This window comes from Schistocerca americana, chromosome X (assembly GCF_021461395.2).
Source record: "Schistocerca americana isolate TAMUIC-IGC-003095 chromosome X, iqSchAmer2.1, whole genome shotgun sequence".
Taxonomy (NCBI): domain Eukaryota; kingdom Metazoa; phylum Arthropoda; class Insecta; order Orthoptera; family Acrididae; genus Schistocerca; species Schistocerca americana.
In genome coordinates this window covers 159,007,840-159,029,057 of record NC_060130.1, presented here as the reverse complement: position 1 = coordinate 159,029,057, position 21,218 = coordinate 159,007,840, and the positions used below count along the sequence as shown (strand labels likewise).

General features: G+C 50.8%; 1 protein-coding gene across 1 annotated transcript; it reads left to right on the top strand.

Moving 5' to 3' along the window:
* Window positions 1-11,268: 11,268 nt before the first annotated feature.
* Window positions 11,269-13,951, top strand: LOC124555876 (nascent polypeptide-associated complex subunit alpha, muscle-specific form-like). The gene is made up of 4 exons (XM_047129938.1): window positions 11,269-11,535; window positions 11,726-12,681; window positions 12,727-13,322; window positions 13,542-13,951. The coding sequence occupies exons 1-4, from the start codon at window positions 11,269-11,271 to the stop codon at window positions 13,949-13,951; spliced, it is 2,229 nt and encodes a 742-aa protein (XP_046985894.1).
* Window positions 13,952-21,218: the final 7,267 nt, after the last annotated feature.

Sequence of the window (21,218 nt, the reverse complement as noted above, 5' to 3'; positions counted from 1 at the left end):
AACTGAGTCTTACTGTGATTTAGCATCAAATTATTTTCCACAAGCCACGAACTTATTTCATGAACTACATTATTTGATACTGTTTCAATATTACACACAAGATCCTTCACTATCAAGCTGGTGTCATCAGCAAACAGAAATATTTTTGAATCACCTGTAATACTAGAAGGCGTATCATTTATACAAATAAGAAACAGCAGTGGCCCCAGCACCGACTCTTGGGGAACGCCCCACTTAACAGTGCCCCATTGGGACTGAACATCACTACCATTCTCAATATTGCGGAGAATTACCTTCTGCTTTCTGTTCTTAAAGTAAGAGGCGAACCAATTTTAAGGTACTCCCCTTACTCCATAATGGTCCAACTTCTGCAGTAATATTTTGTGGTCAACACAGTCAAAAGCCTTCGTTAAATCAATGAAAACACCTAGCGTTCGCAACCTTTTATTTAATCCGTCCAAAACCTCACAGGTTCGAATCCTGCCTCTGGCATGGATGTGTGTGATGTCCTTAGGTTAGTTAGGTTTAAGTAGTTCTGAGTTCTAGGGGACTGATGACCTCAGATGTTAAGTCCCACAGTGCTCAGAGCCATTTGACAAGATGCGGAAGAAGTGTTCACTACAATCTATCGACATGCCACCTTACATCCCAATGGTCGGCTCTGTGTCCATTGTAAAATAACAGCGTTGTTGTTGGATGAGACTATAAAAAATACTGAAAGAAATTTCGAAGACGCCATGTCAATAAATGTGTACTTACCTGCTGTTAAGTAAGTTACAACCATAAAGCGTATATCCATGATAGATACGAACTCATACCACAAACTATTCTTCCTTTATAGAGAATCGAGTGATCGAAATGCTTTTGGCGTAGATGCTTCCAATCCATTTCAATGCTCGGATGAGAGATACTAATCTGAAATGTAATTATTATTCAAGAATAATGCAGTGGTCTCGAGAAATTATTTTGTGACATCAGATACCATGAAAATTACCTATCAGATCGCCCCACGTTGGCGCCGAAAATGTAGTGAACTGTGAATTCTTCTCTCTGCTGTCGGACATGAAATGACGTGTAGATGACTAATGAGATTTGCCTACACCAGGAGCCAACAATTGCATGATATCAATAATGAAATGAAATCAAGCACAAATGTTTCGTAATTAAGGAGTTCATGTATGAATGTAAAAGATTGCTTATATGACCAAAACATGAAAGAAATGTATTTATTTTCGTGAAGTTTACACAAACGAAAATGGCAAATGGCACTGAGCACTATGGGACTTAACATCTGAGGTCATCAGTCACCTAGAACTTAGAACTACTTAAACCTAACTAACCTAAGGACATCACACACACCCATGCCCGAGGCAGGATTCGAACCTGCGACCGTAGCGGTCTCGCGGTTCCACACTGTAGCGCCTAGAGCCGCTCGGTCACAGCGGCCGGTCACAAACCAAAACAAAATTGTAAATCTCAGGGCCGATTTGACCAGTTATTAAGGACACGACCCAGTTATTAAGGACACGACCCAGTTATTAAGGACACGACCCAGTTATTAAGGAGGAGAGGACGAAATCGTCTAACGATTATTCTTTATCGTTCGTAGTGTACTGCTGTCGGCGGCTGGCCTTGCGTAGGTTCGGCGCGTCGCCTCGGGCTGTTTCGGCGCGAATCGGCTGCCCTCATGAGCAATCGCGGCGAGCCCCAGGTACGATCTGCACGTTGTCGGTCGCGTGGCCGAAGCTGTGCTATCACGGTATCGAAAGGCGGATTTTGGACGATGGTGGAGGAGCGCCCATCTCCTCTCGCTTCTGCGATGTCTCCACGACTCCCCCTTACTCTTCTCCTCCATCTCTCAGCTCAATTCCTTTTCGAAATATTCTTCCTTTCGGCGTTTTCATTGGAGGCCAAAATTTTCAATGCAGGCCAATGACAGATCATAGTTTCATAACCACGTCTCTCCATGTGGGGTGAAAATTTCCTCTCTGGCGTGGGCTGGCGTGCCTCGTGAATCGGCATTTTTCTCACGATTTCACATTCTTATGATATTTTCAGGCATTCAGAGGCTGTTGTGAGAGCAGCTACACAACACTTCTTTCTAACCACTCTCTCTGCGTGAGGCCTGGAAAAACTCATGTTTGGGCTCCGTCTCAAAATCTGCCAGCGTCCGTGATTAACAAGGAATGTCCTTACTCCCGAGAAAAACATCTTAAGAAAACTAACTTCTTTCACACGGCTCCCTGGCCCAAATCCCCGCCCTTTGTGTATGCTCCTGCCTGTGGCCGTAAGGTGCTGGAACTGCCGGCACATTCCTGCTTTCTAAGGCAGGTAAAGTGACTGCCGCCGGGGCAGAACAACTCACATGCTTTCACGCGTACATTCTTGGCGTTCCGTCCTGATGGCTGCAAGTGTCCATCAGTTGTCAGACACAAAGGAAGTAGGTTACAGTACACTTGTTCTCCCACTGCTTGAATGCTGCTCACCGGTGTGGGATCAGTACCAGATAGGGTTGATAGAAGAGAGAGAGAGAAGATACAACGGAGAGCAGCGCGATTCGTTACAGGATCATTTAGCAATCGCGAAAGCGTTACGGAGATGATAGATAGGCTCCAGTGGAACACTCTGCAGGAGAGACGCTCAGTAGCTCGGTACTCAAGGTACCGTCCGCCACAAACCGTCAGGTGGCTTGCGGAGTATAGATGTTGATGTACCGGGTAATCAAAAAGTCAGTATAAATTTGAAAACTGAATAAATCACGGAATAATGTAGATAGAGAGGTACAAATTGACACACATGCTTGGAATGAGATGGGGTTTTATTAGAACCAAAAAATACAGATCAAAAAAATACAGATCAAAAAATGTCCGACAGATGGCGCTTCATCTGATCAGAATAGCAATAATTAGCATAACAAAGTCGGATAAAGTAAAGCAAAGATGATGCTCTTTAGCCGGCCGGTGTGGCCTTGCGGTTCTAGGCGCTACAGTCTGGAACCGAGCGACCGCTACGGTCGCAGGTTCGAATCCTGCCTCGGGCATGGATGTGTGTGATGTCGTTAGGTTAGTTAGGTTTAATTAGTTCTAAGTTCTAGGCGACTGATGATCTCAGAAGTTAAGTCGCATAATGCTCAGAGCCATTTGTACCATTTGAAGCCAAACATGTGTGTCCATTTTTACCTCTCTATCTACATTATTCCGTGGTTTATTAAGTTTTCAAATTCATACTGACTTTTTGATCACCCGGTATATGTATGCAGAATAAATACGTATTCAAGACGAGTGTAAAGCAAAAATAAACCGCTCACAATAACACTCATCACATCTCAGATAAGAATACTATACGTGTGCACCACCCTTGGAGATTGGCCTTTCGGAGAGTGACCTCAGGTCAGTTTTGCGGCAGAAGGTACTTCGCACCTGAGGTGAAGAATGGCGCACCCTTCCTTCACCCAACAAACTTCGGGCCATCAATGCGGCTACCGATGCGTGGCGCTCCTCCTTGCGGTTCTTTCGCAAGGACTCTGTTGTCCTCTGCCGGCTGCGCATTGGCCACACATGGATGAAAAACAGCTATTTATTGCACCGTGAGGACCCACCTTTATGTCGCCTTGACGGTGGTCCACATCTTGTTGGACTGCCCACTTTCAACTCCGCTCAGGCAGACGTTTGCGCTGCCTGATACGCTTCCTGCACTTTTATCAGATGACGTTGCGGTGGCAGATTTAGTTTTGAGTTTTATTCGTGCAGGGAGGTTTTATGGCTTGATCTAAGTGTTTGTCCTTTTTCTTGTGTTGAGTCTGGCCTTTGGCCTACGATTTTTGACTGGAGTTTTTAGAGCATTTCTTGGTGGCTGGCTTTTCCTTTTTTTTTTTGTTTCTTTGGTCGGCCAACCACTGTCACACTCGGTGTGATTGTAATTCCTTTTGTCTGGTCTCTGTCTGTCTCTTTCTGGTCCTCTGTCGTCTCTTGTCATCTCCATCGTTTGTTTTTATTCCCTGTGGGTGTTTCAGGTTCATGGAGAAAGGGACCGATCGTCCTAATAGTCTAATCCCTTCAATCCCACAAATCAACCAACCAAAGTGAAGACATGTGAAACAGAAGTGCACTGTACACAGCAATAATGTTTACGAAAGACTTGTTTGTCAGAAATGCCAACATGGAAAATAAACAACACAGAATTAAGGAAAGTGACAAAAGTTGACCTTAAGTGGTATTGTACAAAATCTGTTGTATAATTGTGTAAAATCTATTGTACAAAATCGATACAGAATGGATGTTATTTCAAACGTCTGGTCACACAAAACAATAAATTTTTCAATGACACACTTTATTGGACTAATAATGATATGCTAGATAGGATGGGACAGGCAACCCCTTCACGTTTTCGTCAACAGTGCACATGGTTTCTTACCTTATATGACGCGCAAAAATAAGATTTGTACCTTTCCTTCTTCCACAGAACCCACAATCAGTATTTACTACGTCAGCTATGCGAGCCACGTTCGTGGCAAATGGTTCAAATGGCTCTGAGCACTATGGGACTTAACATCTGTGGTCATCAGTCCCCTAGAACTTAGAACTACTTAAACCTAACCAACCTAAGGACATCACACACATCCATGCCCGAGGCAGGATTCGAACCTGCGACCGTAGCGGTCACGTGGTTCCAGACTGAAGCGCCTTTAACCGCACGGCCACACCGGCCGGTTAGCCGCGTTCGTGTACCTAACTTTCTATACCCTTATCTTAAGCAAGCAGGTTTTTTTTATATTAAATTCAATAGTGTCAACTGCACAAGCCGTTCCGACGCCTAGAATGTGAATCTAAAAACAAATCTTTTGTGCACCTTACTTTGTATACTCGCGATATTTCAACCAACCTTTAAATTGTAACATGCAAAGTAACTTTAACACGCTTCAATCAACGTTTCATGCACTACATTGCAATGGTAAAATATCTGCCCTGCCAACTGTAAGGTACCTTTGCTATGCCTCTGTATACTGCAACAGAGGTCTCATCAGATAAAATTTCTACACCACGATGATGACGTGCTACACACGCGAAATTTAACCGACCGGAAGAAGATGCTGTGATATGCAAGTGATTAGCTTATCAGAGCATTCACACAAGGCTGGCTCCGGTAGTGCCCCTACAACAACCGATTTCTCATACACAAACAACAGTTGACCGGCGTTGCCTGGTGAAACGTTGTTGTGAGCCTCGTGTAAGGAGGAGAAATGCGTACCATCACGTTTCCGACTTTGATGAAGGTGGGATTGTAGCATATCGCGATTGCGGTTTATCGTATCGAAACATTGCTGCTCGCGTTGGTCGAGATCCAATGACTGTTAGCAGAATATGGAATCGGTGGGTTCAGGAGGGTAATACGGAACGCCGTGATGGATCCCAACGGCCTCGTATCACTAGCAGTCGAGATGACAGGCATCTCATCCGCATGGCTGTAATGGATCGTGCAGCCACGTCTCGATCCCTGCGTCAACAGATGGGGACGTTTGCAAGACAACAACCATCTGCACGAACAGTTCGACGAGGTTTACAGCAGCATGGTCTATCAGTTTGGAGACCATGGCTGCAGCTACCCTTGACGCTGCATCATAGACAGGAGCCAAGGTGATGGTCTACTCAACGACGAACCTGGGGGCACGAATGGCAAAACGTCATTTTTTCAGATGAATCCAGGTTCTGTTTACAGCATCATGGCCGCATCCGGGTTTGGCGACATCGCGGTGAACGCACATTGGAAGCGTGTATTCGTCATCGCCATACTGGCGTATCACCCGGCGTGATGGTAATGGGGTGCCATTAGTTACACGTCTCGGTCACCTCTGTTCGCATTGACGGCACTTTGAACGGTGGACGTTACATTTCAGATGTGTTACGACCCGTGGCTCTACCCTTCATTCGATGCCTGCGAAACCATACATTTCAGCAGGATAATGCACGACCGCATGTTGCAGCTCCTGTATGGGCATTTCTGGATACAGAAAATGCTCGACTTCTGCCCTGGCCAGCACATTCTCCAGATCTCTCGGCAATGGAAAACGTCTGGTCGTCACAATACGCCAGTCACTACTCTTGATGAACTGTGGTATCGTGTTGAAGCTGCATGGGCAGCTGTAGTTGTACACGCCATCCAAGCTCTGTTTGACTGAATGCCCAGGCGTATCAAGTCCGTAATTACGGCCAGAGGTGGTTGTTCTGGGTACTGATTTCTCATGATCTATGCACCCAAGTTGCGTGAAAATGTAATCACATGTCAGTTCTAGTATTATATATTTGCCCAATGAATACCCGTTTATCATCTGCATTTCTTCTTGGTGTAGCAATTTTAATGGCCAGTAGTGTACAATAGAACATGGATCCATCAAACTGCAATACAATTAAATATATAGAACAAACAAAGAAAACCTGAAAGACATGGAGACGGCAATGTACATGTGAGCTACGTGACACTCCCGTGCTACTGGAAGTATCATGCTGTCGAATGCGGGCGGGTCCTCTCCGTTATGTGCTGCTCGTCGCGATGGCGCTCGGAACCAAGGCACACACACATGCAACCGTCATATCGTCTCTCCACATTCAAACCAAGTGTCCCACGCTTCAGGTGCACATAAAATGACTGTCTATGGCAAGGACAATAAGTACTAATTACTACAACAGAAAATCTATTCACAAGATACAGCGTGCTGTTAAAAGACATCTACAATTTTCTATACCACTACTGCCGTACAGTACTCTATTGAGTCATATATGCTCTCAGGCTGCACGCTGAAAATCTCAACCTGGAGCACGCGATCATAAATTGGATAGGCATTGGCTGCTACTAACTATGGTCCCTCGTACAGGTGGAAGAGCTTTTCTATTCTTTTCTTTTCGGCATCCAACGGCCTATGCATTCTTACGAGGACTCGGTTCCCGATCTCTTAAGTCTTCGTCCCTTATCCCTGATCCCCTTAGATTCTTTTCGTCGCCTTCTCCATCATGAACCCTCTACTCGATTCACTCGTTGCTGGTGTGACTCTGGCTCTCCTCCCGTCGGCTGTTTGGCAGTCCTGTCAACCACAGACGTACTCGGTTTCTGGAGCTTCAGGTCTATTAATCTGTATCCTGTACTGCAATGCACGGCTTTGTTGAAGTACCTCTCTATCTCCGCTAGGTGTTGTGCCCAGGCATTGTGTGTATCAGGAACCAATGTTCTAAAGAACACTCCCAGCTGGCGGATGTATCGTTCTGAAGAGTTGGATTGAGGGTTTCTGATTGAGTAGAATGTCACCTTGATCTCTTCCTTTTCTAATCCTGCCTTCCATCTCGGAGATGTGAAAGTAGCAGCATGGTCTGAGAAGACTTTCTTGGGCCTCCCACATGTGCGCACATAATCTCCTGTCAAAATTTTTACACAACTTTTCGTTGTGGTGCGGTTTGTGGCGTAAACCTTAAACGTGCTTAATAAATGCGTCCACAACAACGAAAATAAACTGCCATCCGGACTGTCCCTTCGACAGAGGGCCGTAATGATCAACGCACTCCACGTCACTCGGTGCTTCTACATCTACATTTATACTTCGCAAGCCACCCAACGGTGCCAACGTGCCACTGTCATTACCTCCCATTTCTATTCCAGTCGCGTATGGTTCGCGGGAAGAACGACTGCCGGAAAGCCTCCGTTTGCGCTCGAATATCTCTAATTTTACATTCGTGATCTCCTCGGGAGGTATAAGTAGGGGGAAGCAATTTATTCGATATCTCATCCAGAAACGCACCCTCTCGAAACCTGGACAGCAAGCTACACCGCGATGCAGAGCGCCTCTCTTGCAGAGTTTGCCACTTGAGTTTGCTGAACATCACGCTAACCAAATAGCCATGTGACGAAACGCGCCGCTCTTCTTTGGATCTTCTCTATCTCCTCCGACAACTCGATCTCGTATGGATCCCACACTGATGAGCAATACTCAAGTATAGGTCGAACGAGTGTATTGTAAACCACCTCCTTTGTTGATGGACTACATTTTCTAAGGACTCTCCCAATGAATCTCAGCCTGGCACCCGCCTTACCAACAATTAATTTTATATGAGCATTCCACTTCAAATCGTTCCGCACGCATACTCCCAGATATTTTATAGAAGTAACTGCTACCAGTGTCTGTTCCGCCATCATATGATCATACAGTAAAGGATCCTTCTTTCTATGTATTCGCAATACATTACATTTGTCTATGTTAAGGGACAGTTGCCACTCCCTGCACCAAGTGCCTATCCGCTGCAGATCTTCCTGCATTTCGGTGCAATTTTCTAATGCTGCTCACTCTCCGTGTGACCAACTAAACAACGTGGAGTGATTCTCGACACAGTTCAGTTCATAGAATCAAAATCACACCCGAACCGCCTTCTTAATCGAAGCGCCAGGCGCCTACGAGAATACGTGCCGGTGGAAACACAACAGACAAAATTCGAAGGGTGGATATTGTCAAGCTATCAAAGAGTTCATGCTTCTCACACGTCCACTTGGTAACAAGGAAGGACGGTTCTTATAGACTTTGCGGTGACTATTTTTCGCTAACACATTCACGATACTCGATCGGTACCTAGCTATTTGGCCGGCACAACCAACTTTTAGCGTCTTAGATTGCCAAAAGGCGTATTTAACAGATTCCAACGGCAAGTGAAAATGTGCCAAAAAATGGCTTCAAATGGCTTTGAGAACTATGGGACTTAACATCTGAGGTCATCAGTCCCCTAGACTTAGAACTACTTAAACCTAACTAACCTAAGGACATCCCCCACATCCATGCCCGAGGCAGTATTCGAACCTGCGACCGTAGCAGCAGCGCGATTCCGGACTGAAGCGCCTAGAACCGCACGGCCACTCCGGCCAGCCCAAAAATGTGCCCAGAACTGCCATAACAACAACGTTCCGATTATATGAATTTCTCTGGATGCCGTACAGTTTCAAAGGCGCTGCCTAAACTTCGCTGCATTTTATAGACAAGATACTACCACAATTCCCTTTCTGCTTTTCGTATCTCGACGACGTCTCTGTCTTCTCGTTACGCCCCTAAAACATGACATACATCGTAACCGTATTTTCGACACACTAGGAAAGCACCGTTTTGTGATAACGACAAATGTCATCTGACAGAAAGAGGTTATGTTTCTTGCTTACTTCGTCAAACAGGCCGGACTTTGCCCGATAGTCGAAAGGACTGAACTATTACGCTCACTCCTGCGTCGAAGCAGCTATGAGCAACCGGGAAGATTCGTTGGAGCTATTAACTTATACAGAAGGCATTTACCCCAAACTGCAGCGATACAAGTTCCGCTTACGGACGCACTACTGACGAAAAGTCAAGCACGACAAGAACGCTCTTACATGGACAAAAGAGATGCAAAGAGCATCGGCAATATCAAACGGTGTCTGCAACAAGCCGTCATCTTCGATCAATCTATCGAGGACGCCCCTTTAGCTACCACAGCTGATACCAGTGAAACTCTTGTGGCTGATCCTGAAACAATTGGTAAACGGACAACAGCAATATTTACGATTTTTTCCGCAAAAACTTACTCTTGCACAATGCAAACGGTTTGCATTTATCCGGGAGTCTTTGGTCATTTACAAGGCCGTGGGGCACTTCAAAGCGGAGATGGAGGACAGGCTGTTTACAATTTATACCGACTACCGCCCACTCGTGGATGCCACAAGAAATCCGATTAATGATTGCCCTCCTAGACACTATCGCCACCTCGATTATCTCAGCCAATTTTCCATCGACGTTCAGCACATGAACGGTGCTAAAAACTTACAACGAACCACCGCAGTGCGAAGTCGCAAGTCCAATCTTTAGTAAGGCCCATATGAAAGTGTTGCGTTAACAATTGTGACAGGAAAAATAGTAGCTACTAATATCTCACTCTGTGCGTCAGGAGGGCGACAAAAGATGAGAATCCGGGAGATGCTGAGATACATCTTCTATGGGATATATGTATTATACTCTACAAAATGGGTGCGAGTCGTCATACAAGAAATGTTCGAAACAAATCATGAACATTGAATGAAAAATGTCGGGCCACAGTGATCACAAAGGTTCGCACCATCAAGATCGAAGGCGAACGCCTTGGGAGTTACGTACTATGCAGGACTTTCAACTAGGTATCCACTCTTAAAGAAAGCATGGGATGGGATGGGATGAGATTGTTTATCTCATCTAAAACTTTTCAGGCCGATTCCCCCGTCTCCTGTTGAAACCTCCCCTTAGAAAAACTTTGAATTACTATGCTGGTAAACCCCTCACGTTATTTGATTTTCAAACAGCTGAGCAAAACTGAACGTACTCAGACATTTCTCTCTTTACTTATTCTGATCATCACTAAACTGACAATATTTTTAGCGCAACGAAACCTGACTTGCAAAATTCCCTGCAAAAGATTGGCCCTGACTAACAATAACCTATACCTTACATGAATGACTTACCTCACAAAAATCTTCGTTACTCAAACTACTGCAATACAGCATGCGCCAATACTGCCAGCTGAATAAAAGATTCTAACTACTGAAGGCACTAACTACTGATAGGCATAGTTAGCAAATGAAAGATTTTGATAGAGAACTAACAATGTATTTACCGTAATAGTGTTCAAAAGTCATAATATATACATATATATATATATATATATATATATATATATATATATATATATATATATATGTATGTATCAGTTCATGACATCCAGTCTTACAAATTTACTCTCTCTGATGGAGACACGTCCAGATAATCCGCTCTCAATACTCTGCCATCTCTCTCCCCACATCCACCACCGCTGGCGCCTCACCTCCAACTGCGTAACGTTACGCGCTGTTAACAGCCAACTGCCCAACACTACAATAGCGACTATTTCAAGAATGCAAACCTGCCACAGATTGCACACAGCACAGTCAGTGATTTTCATACAGAGCGCTACATGACGTTACCAACATAAAAACCTAAACAGCCTACTTACATAGCTCCCGTGCTCCTCACAAAAAAAAAAAAAAAAATAAAATAAATTAAAAATTGTTTTGGGCAGTGGCCAATACAGAGTTGAAATTTTTTTTTATAATTACAACAACAGAGATATCCAATGCACACACTTATTGATGCAATGTTGGTCAAAAGCAAAAATTGTCCTCATAAAGACAGTCTTTCTCGGCCTTTTGGCTAAGATCAAAGTGTAGTCGCGCTTATTTTCCTGTTTCAGGTCCGCGACCTGAACAATGGAGCTCGTGGTGACGCTGCCGGCGGAGGTCTTCCGCTGCCGGATCTGCTTTGTCACCAAGGCTGCAGGAAGGCCAACTTTTGGCGAGTACAAGGACCACTCGGCCCTTCTCCGCCACTACAGGAGGCTGCACGACCCGGAAACAGTCCCCGTTTTCGAATGTCAATTTTGCGGCCGACGCGACCCGCGGCTGAAGACGCTGCGTCTGCACCAGCGGCTCTGCAATGCAGAATCCGCAACCCCCGGCGCTGCCAGTCGGGGGAGAGTGAGTATGGGACACGATGCCGTGTCTGGCTCTCTGGGGCACCCAGAGAGGTCGGCCGGCGGGAGGTCACAGGCGAGGGCCCCCTTCGTCCTTAATTAGTGCTGGGCGAAAGCCACATGCGAAAGCGGCCCGGGAAGCTAGTACCACAGGCCGCCTAGCCTTAGATAATAGAGAGGGGCTATGGCCACAGCCCAGTCCGGTCCCCGAAGCTAGTAGGACAGACCGGCTGGACTTAGGTTTAACTTACGCGGCGGTCCTGACCCGCAGCAGCGTGGTGGGCTCACAGGCTGCCTTGCCCTCACCCTGTGTGAGTGTGCAGGCGTCTGCGACGCCCAGGACGGCGGTGGTTGCTAACCCCGCGTCGTGCGTACTTTGTGTGCGCACACCGAGGAGGTCTGGCATCCCCCTGCCGATACGCTCCGCGACGTCAACCGTGTCGCCACGAGTGCCGAGCGCAAGTTCGGGAGGTGAAGGCAGCACGCTGCCGACGCCTGCCGCCGAACGCGTCGCTCCGGCCAGAGGCGCAGTGTCCGGCAAAGGACGCGGCTCGCCGCTGCTCGCGCCGGCCACCGCGTCCAGTGGCGTACGCTGGCCACGTCGTGCGGCTGCCGCAGGCGCCTCCCGCCCGCCATCTGTCGGGAGCGTGGGTACCGGCCTGGGACTGCCGCCCGCATTCGCTACGCCGCCAACAGGTAGCTCTGCGATGCGGGCGGACAGTGGCAGGCAGGCTGCCTCGCTCGCCGCGACCGGTGGTGTTGTCACTCACGGCGCAGCCGCGCCGCTTGTTGACGCACCAAAGGCCGCGCGCTCGGCGGATGCACCGGACGGTGTGGTGCTTGTGCGGTCGCAGACGTACACGCGTCGCGGCTCCTCTGCCCTGCCGGCGAATGCGTCGAGTGACGCCATTCACTCCGTCTCCGCTCTGGCAGGGAGTGTTATTAATAAAAAAGTTTCTGTTACAGACAATGGGTGGCACGTAGTCACCCCACGGAGGGACAGACGCCGTGCTGCAGGACGCAGACCACCGCCTCTGGACCGACGGCGCATTATACCGCCCAGTCCGCGTAGCAGCGGTCCGGCGCGAGTCGACGCGCCTGAGCGGCCGGCGCGAGCTACACCTCGTGTTTCTCGCGCCGGCGGCGGGCCGCTGGCGACCGCCGGGCCATCTGTTGGCGGCGCGGCGAACACCAGCCGCGGTGCGCCCGACCCGAGCGCCAAGCCGGCGCAAGCTACACCGGCCCCCGCTGCTACCGCTGCGCCACCTGTCAACGGCGCGGCGACTGAAAGCAGCACTGCGCGACCCACGCCAGATGGCAGCACGGCACCACCACCGACGCAGACGACGGAGCGGAGCGACGTGAACGGAGGGACTGCAGCTGCATCTCCGAGACCTGGCAGCAAGAAGAGGAGATGCCGACGCCGTAACAACCGTCCCAGTCCCAACCTTCCGCCGCAAAACTCCTGTCCTCCACCGAACTCGACCAACCCTCCTGTACCCTCCGTACAGGGCGCAACCGAGGCAGCTCCGCCCTCCCCTCCCCCAGCCGACGCTCGGCTAACGGAGAGGCAGCGGCGCTGGCTGGCGGCCCTGGAGAGCGTCCACGACCAGCCGTGGGACGCATTCGTCTCGGTCGTCGAGGACTTCATCTCCGAGATCGCCGAGACGAAGCCACAACGCCAGGCAGCCGGAGATCGACAGGATGGGCCACCAGCAGCAGCGCACCGCGGCCAGGGCCGCGCCGACGCTGCTGCCAATCCCCCTCCCCCTGCGCCTACACGCGGCCGCGGTGGGCAGCGCGGTGGACGTGGCGCACGGCGCGCGGCGGCCGCCGAGCGTCGGTACGACGCGAATGCAGCGTCTGAGATTCAGAAGCTGTACCGCGCGGACCGGCGCAAGGCGATGCAACGCGTCCTTGGCGAGACGTCGCCGTACTGCCAAATCGATGGCAACGTGCTCACGGAGCACTTTAAGGAAGTATATTCTAAACCCGACTTTTCTGTTTCAGATGCACCAGCTGCTGTCCCGGACTTTGCCGCCACCACGCTCCCTGATGTCAGCGAGGAGGTCCTGTCGCTGATCACCGCCGCGGAGGTGCAACAGCGGCTCCAGAAGGCGAGCAATACTGCTCCTGGGGCAGACGGAGTCACCTACTCGGACTTGCGACGTGAGGATCCTGGCTGCCATGTGCTAGCTAAGATCTTCTCGCGCTGCTGGAATGAGCGGAAGACTCCGGTGGAGTGGAAAGTATCCACTACCGTCCTCATCCGCAAGAAAGGGGACGTCTCGGACGTGACGAACTGGCGGCCTTTAGCATTGAGCTCCACCATCTCTAAGCTCTTTGCTGCAATCGTTGCGGACCGCACAACCCTCTGGGCAGAGCGTTTGAACCTGCTCTCCCCAGAACAGAAATTTTGAAGGCTGCTATGAGCACAACTTCATTGTGCAGACGGCAATTGATGATGCAAGGCGCAGGGAGGCCAAGCATGCTTTGCTTGGCTTGATCTGGCGAACGCTTTCGGCTCGGTGCCTCACGCTCACCTCCTTGGAGTACTGAGCGGGATGGGACTACCAGAGCAATTGCATCAGCTAATTGCCGATATGTACAATGGTTGCTCCACCCGCGTCCGTACATCTGACGGACTAACGGAGGAGATTGAGATCCAGGCGGGGGTCAAGCAGGGCTGTCCACTGTCGCCCATCGCCTTTCACCTCGCGCTCGAGGCGGTACTTCGCGCCGCAACCTCGCTCAGAAATGAGTGTGGTATTCCGCTTAGCGGCGTCAGTGTGAGCGCACTGGCGTATGCGGACGATATCGTGCTTCTGGCGCGGGATTCAGAGGCGATGCAGACGCTCCTCAATGTTGTGGGTGAGGCGGCGACGTTGGCCGGGCTTACCTTCAAGCCGTCGAAGTGTGCCACGCTTCACATCCGCCGTCGGCAGACACTAGGCTCGGTATTCGCCCTGGAAGGGGGAGAACCAGCCGTGCTCGGTGCGGGTGACGCCTACCTCCATCTTGGCTTTCCCACCGGGTACAAAGTCTCGCAGACGCCAACGAATGCGATCGCGGCAGTTCGACGTGACTTGCAGCACCTGGACGCTTCCCTGCTGGCTCCCTGGCAGAAGATTGACGCTGTGCGTGTCTCCCTCCCCCCTAGGCTTGACTTTGCGCTCGACAAGGCAGTGAAAGCGGCTGTCAAATCATGGCTCTTCCTTCCACAGCGTGCGTCCACTGAACAGCTGTACCTCGCGCTGGGAGAGGGAGGATGCGGCCTGACGCCGCTCGCGGACGCCGCGGACATCTCGACGATCGTCCACGGCTTCCGCATGCTGCACTGCGACGACGCCTGGGCCACTCTATCTACGGCCGCGCGCCGCCGACTGGGGAGGGAGCCGAGTCGACCCGACTTGGCCACCTACCTTAGCGGCAGCACTGAGGGTGACCTCGCACGTGACGGAGGCGACATCCAGTCACTGTGAACACGCGTCAGGAACGCCACAAGGCGCCTAGCGTCACCTGGCGCTGGAGTGAACTGCTCTCTGAGTGCAGGTGGAGGTCAACGGCCGACCCGCCATCGCTGACGACGCGGAACACGGCGGCATCGGAGGGGTGACGCAGCCGGCCACGGAGGGGGCGGCGCCTGGGACTACACGACACCTCGAAGATGGCGGCGATGGACCGCAGCACGATGATGACAGCGTGGGACGCACCGCCAGCACTGGCGTCGAGCGTGTCCGGGCGCCAAACGTCTCCTCTCGCGGACGCTCCGCGAGTGTCTGAGGCAGCGCCTGCGCAACATCCTACTCAGGAAACCGGACCAGGGGAAGGTGTTCGAGTGCACCAGGGAGTCCACAGCGTCCAACCACTTCATTGCGGGAGGCAAATACACGCGCTTCGCAGACTGGAGCTTCATACATCGCACCAGGCTCGGAGTCGTGCCTCTCAACGGCTGCCGCCGTTTTGATGGGCGGGCAAACAACAACAAAGCCTGCCGACGCTGTGGCCACAACAACGAGACGCTCCCACACGTGATCAACGCGTGTATGGTGCACTCAGCAGCCCTGCAGTATCGCCACAACGCGGTCCTCAACCGCCTCGCGACAGCAGTCGCTGGGCGGCCAAGGAGAGGAAACACTGCTGTTCCTGACATCAGGATCAACCAAGCCGTCGTAGGGGACAGCAGTGGGCTGCGTCCGGACCTCGTAATGACTGACGAGGCCGCGAAGACTGTGACCATCGTCGATGTGACGATCCCCTTCGAGAATAGGCGGATTGCGCTCGACAACGCTCGGCAACTGAGGAAGATAAAGTACGCCGACGTTGCGCGCGGATTAGCCGCTCGCGGCTATTCCGTCACTGTCGACGCCCTGGTTGTCGGCAGTCTGGGGGCGTGGGACCGCCAGAACGATGCAGTGCTTCGGCACCTAGGCATCGCTAGCCGCTACTGCCAACTGATGCGGCGGCTGATGGTGTCTGACACCATCAAGTGGTCCCGCGACATTTACGTGGAACACATTACTGCCTACCGCCAGTATGTGTCCCCCTAGACTGTGGCATGCTCTGACGTCAGGCTGCGAGACCCTCGAGACTGCAGTCGTCGGAGAACTTCGAGGTCGGTGCCTTCGTGACGTCGGTGTAGAGATTCTCCTCCACGACGCGGGACCTGCGGCGCTACACCATCTTCGCGCTGCACCGCAGCAGTGCCGAGTCAGTAGCGGTGCGTGCGGTGCTGCCTGGTGGCCCTCCCTCCGTGGTGTCCGCCGAATATGGCCCCCACCCCGGTTGGCGCGGCGCCAAACGTGTGCCTACTGCCCGGCAGTTTCCAGCCAGCGTGGGAAGCAACGCCCTCCTGCCACGACACCCCAGTGACGTCTGCCGCAAGGCGGACAGAGGGGAGAAGTCCGGCTGAGTGTGACCCGCCTGCGTGCGTGGCGCACCAGCCGCTGGCAGCCGTGCATGTGCAGTGTGCTGTCAGGGCATGGAGAAGAATGGAAAAATAAAATAGCCCCTAAATTAGGTCCAACCTACCCTGGTCTGACATAAGTAAGGCCGCGCCTATCGCGGGAATACTCTTAAGGATGACATACTTAAGTACCCGCGCCTAACGCGGTCTCTCAATATTTAAGTAGTGGGCTTAACCCACGAACTAGAATAGTAATACAATACTTAAGTACGGTTAGAACCGTTTCTCTAAATTTTATCTAAACTTACTAAATCTGTAAAACTCGCATTGTATAGAGTCATGAATATTCTTTTCCTAAATTTATACTTCGTAAAAATGTAACTAAGAATTATCTCGATAAATAAAAATCTGTTCTTATCAGCTTAATGCTGGCAAGGTTGGATAAAAAACACACTGATATGCGATGTATTTTCTTTAGTCACTGGTCTTCCAGCACCCGAATATGACGAAGCTGCAGCAGCAGGCTCCGGAACGTGGCCGGCCTTGCTGTGAGGGTAGCAACTGCCGGTGTTACTACCGGACCTGCCCTGCATTGAATACTTCCTCCCTCTTTATCTCCCGATTATGACTGAGGGTTGCGAGATGCTCAGGCCCCATCTGGCCCTTCCTCGATCGAGGTTCAGCGATCTGCAGGGAGGCAGATGCAGACCGGTCTCCTGTGTGTCCAGCCTTTGCTGTCGACACCGGCGGCAGAGTTGGTAGCGACGTATGAGCCTTCCACTCTGCTCGTCTTCCTTTTTTTCCCCCGGCCAGCTACGTCTGGGTCTCCACTGGGGCTAAACACAAGATTATGACTCTCTCCATCTTGGCCAGAACCCAAGATCTTATATTTCCGAGATAATTCTTAGTTACGTCGGCCCGAAGTGTGATGCTCCGGTGTCCGGCAGCCGCCGTAGAGCTACACCTTCGCGGCTATTTTCTCCTTACCGACTGTGAACCTCTCCTACGTTCCTTCCCAAGTATTACCTCAGTGACTAAAAAATCTGTTCTTATAAACTTAATATGGGCTAAAATGGACCGATTTCTGCACCGAGAAGCGGTCGCGTTTATTTTTCTGTTTCAGGTCCGCGACCTGAACGATGGAGCTGGTGGTGACGCTGCCGACGGAGGTCTTCCGCTGCCGGATCTGCTTCGTCACCAAGGCTGCCGGCAGGCCAACCTTTGGCGAGTATAAGGACCACTCGGCCCTTCTCCTCCAATACAGAAGGCTGCACGACCCGGAAAAGACTCCCGTTTTCGAGTGCGAGTTTTGCGGCCGACGCGACCCGCGGCTGAAGATGAAAGCGGCCATCAGCGGATCTGCAATGCAGCATCCGCTACCCCTGGCGATGCCGGTCGGGGGAGAGTGAGTATGGGACACGATGCTGTGTCCGGCACTCTGGGGCACCCAGAGAGGTCGGCCGGCGGGAGGTCACAGGCGAGGGCCCCCGAAGCTAGTAGCCCTTCGTCCTTAGTGCTGGGCGAAAGCCCCAGGCGACAGCGGCCCAGGAAGTTAGTACCACAGGCCGCCTAGCCTTAGATAATAGAGAGGGGCTATGGCCACAGATCAGTCCGGTCCCCGAAGCTAGTAGGACAGACCAGCTGGACTTAGGATTAACCTACGCGGCGGTCCTGACCCGCAGCAGCGTCGTGGGCTCACAGGCTGCCTTGCCCTCGCCTTGTGTGAGTGTGCAGACGTCTGCGACATCCAGGACGGCAGTGGTTGCTGCCCCCGCGTCGTGCGAGCCGTTGTGTGCGCACGCCGCGGTAGTCTGGCATCCCCCTGTCGATACGCTCTGCGACGTCAGCCGCGTCGCCACGAGTGCCGAGCGCAGTTCGGGAGATGAAGGCAGCACGCTGCCGACGCCTGCCGCCGAACGCGTCGCTCCGGCCAGAGGTGCAGAGTCTGGTAAAAGCCGCGGCTCGCCGTTGCTTGCGCCGGCCTCTGTACCCAGTGGCGTGCGCTGGCCACGTCGTTCGGCTGCTGCAGGCTAGAGAGCCTGTATAGGGAGAGAGTGGCCATAGGTGAAGTTGCCCGTGATTGGTTGATTAGCTTTGGTGCCATTTTCTGCCAAACGTCTCTCGCGCTTCCTATGTTAGCTTTTGAGTTGAATTGAAGTTCAGAGGACTTTTGGAAACGATTAAAAGGTATTTGAATTATTGAGAGACTTGTTATGCGTTGCGCATGCACGTTCGATTTAGTTTATCATTTTAGAACGTAATTAGCGTCTGCGATCTCAAATACGAGTTGAAATAATGGAGCTATTTGTGATGAAGTCGGTAGGCCTACATGTTTGAAGTAAACACGTTAGTAATTGTACAGTATTGTTTTTGACATCAGTAATTCATTCTGCAGACGTTGGTAAACGATGCCAGGAAGGAATGAGTAACTCTTGTAATAAAGTCCAGGTACAACTTTCTTAATGGTATATATTAACCAAAACATTCAGTTACGCCTACAAAAAGTTTGGTTCTTCACTTTGGCCAGAAAACTCAGTTTTTTAAAATATTTTCAGTCACGCAAAACAGGTAGGCCTATTACAATTTACTGCGTTTTTAAGCTGTTATTTCTTTAACAGTTCGTGCATACTGGTAGCATCATAAGCTTTTCTGAAGCCAATATCTGACAGTCCTTGCTGGAAACGGAAAGGTCCTGTAATAATTGTGCCATGCTCACTCGACTTTATAGCGTGAAACTTTATTTCGTCCAGAATCAGAACACTAGGCATTATTTTGGTTTCCGTATTATTGCCTGACTGTTGTCGCAGGCAAGATGTTAGCACGTTTTCCGCAGTTGTCGTGGTTAGTGAAACATTATTCGTAGTAAATAATTGTAGGTACTCTTGAAGATAGTTTTTAATAGGCCTACTTACTGTGGGGTAGAAGGGATACGGTAGTTTTCTTGTTATATTTGGTCGTTATTACAGTAGCCTACATTTAACATTACCCGATTTTTGTAATCTTTTTCGTTTGTTATCTACGAGAGGTATTCAGTAAAGTCGTAAGCAGTTGTTTATTTGGGACATGCAAAAAGTTTGAAGACGTGACAAGAAGTACTAATACGCTCACACTTTTTGCATGTCACAAGAAAGCAACTGCTTACGACTTTCATTCATCTGACGTCATACAGGTACGTTGAATCTTTAGCGTTATGCACTTCCGATACAAAACATATGCTATACACTATATTTTTTCTATTTACGTTACTTTCATTGCAGTATGTCTAGTAAACGAGCTCTAAAGGAGATAAATGCAAGTAACGAATAATTTTTACAGCCACTGTATCAAATTTTCCTGTGCTGTATGTAGTAGGCTACTATGAGTATATTATAGCTGTAAAGAAAGGCATTTAACGAATGATTTCGCCATATTGTCTTGTGCTTTTGATTCGCTGAGTGTGTACTCCACTACTGGCCATCAAAAGTCCCGTCCGCAGTTTGGCAGAAAAATGGCCGCCGTATCGTCCGGTTGGCCACTCTCTCCCTATACAGGCTCTCTTCTGCAGACGTACACGCGCATTCCCTCTGCGCTGCCGACGGTTACGTCGAGTGGCCCCAGTCAGTCACTCCGTTTCCGCTCAGGCAGAGAGTGCTACTAACAGAAAAGCCTCTGTTAACGATTATGATTGGCGCACAGTCACCCCACGGAGAGAGAAACGCCGTGCTGCAGGACGCAGACCACCGCCTCCGGACCGACGGCGCGTCATACCATCCAGCCCGCGTAACAGCGGTCCGGCGCGAGCCAACCCGTCCGGGCGGAGTGGAGTGTCGGATGGGATATCTGTATCCCTCGTTTGTGATTCGAAGGACCGGGACTGCTCGAGCCCATACCTTCTGTCGGATAATAAGGGTTTCGAAATGATGGGTTTAGGAGAATCGTGAATGGTGTTTCTTTGGATAGGTTCGGATATCGACTTCTTGGCTTCTCTGGCCCCAACGCGCCGACTGCGTTGTGGCTCGGCGAACGAACTCCCCCCCCTCTAGGAGGATGGCGAGATCGTTCCCGGCGTCTCGTGGTACGGTCTGGACGACTGTTGGCTGTCGTGAAACAGCCTTCTTCTGTTCTTTGACGGAGACCGGGGCTGCGTTTTCCTTGGTGGCTGCCTCAACCTTTTCGGAGGCGGCCAATGCAAGCAACCCTTCCAGGTCCTTGGAGATCCGCATCGCCATCTTCTTCTTGGGAGGCGGCGGTGCTGGATCTGTGTCCGTTTCCATTTCATCCATTTCTTCTGTGGGCTCCCGCCCCAGTGGGGTTGGAGCAGGTGGGGTGAGCCGCAGGGCTTTGGCGGCAGAAGCCACTTCAGCCCGCAGCCGCTGGATTTCCCGATGAGCCGCGGCCAACTCGTCTCGTAGGGCGGTCCTCTCTGCCGCGAATGCGGTTTTGAGGTCCGCTACTGCGGCTTCTGTGGCCGCACGAAGCTTGTTGTGCGGCACAGTGTCATCATGGTGGCGTCTTTCGGGGGGCGGAGGGGCCCCCTGCTGCTGCTGGTCTGTCCCTGCCGCAGGCGCTGGCCCGCGGTCGGAACGGTTTCTACGTCGCTTCCTCTTTCTCTTCTTGTTGCCTCCGCGACCCCAGTTAGCAATGTAACTGCAGCCACGAAAGCTCGCGACGTGATTTCCTCCGCAGTTTTTTTTTAAATCTTTATTTACCATCAACAATAATATTTATACATCTCAACCCACCTCCTTATCTGATTAGTGGGTCTTACTTGCTACTGTTAGTTACAATTAGCAGCTAATTAC

What these genes read in the sequence shown, in the direction of transcription:
- LOC124555876 (XM_047129938.1), top strand. Translation starts at nt 11,269, where the DNA reads ATGGAGCTCGTGGTGACGCTGCCGGCGGAGGTCTTCCGCTGCCGGATC. An exon ending in GCGCTGCCAGTCGGGGGAGA is followed by an intron (nt 11,536 to 11,725) that starts GTGAGTATGGGA and finishes CTATGGCCACAG; the next exon opens with CCCAGTCCGGTCCCCGAAGC. An exon ending in TCTCGCGCCGGCGGCGGGCC is followed by an intron (nt 12,682 to 12,726) that starts GCTGGCGACCGC and finishes GGCGAACACCAG; the next exon opens with CCGCGGTGCGCCCGACCCGA.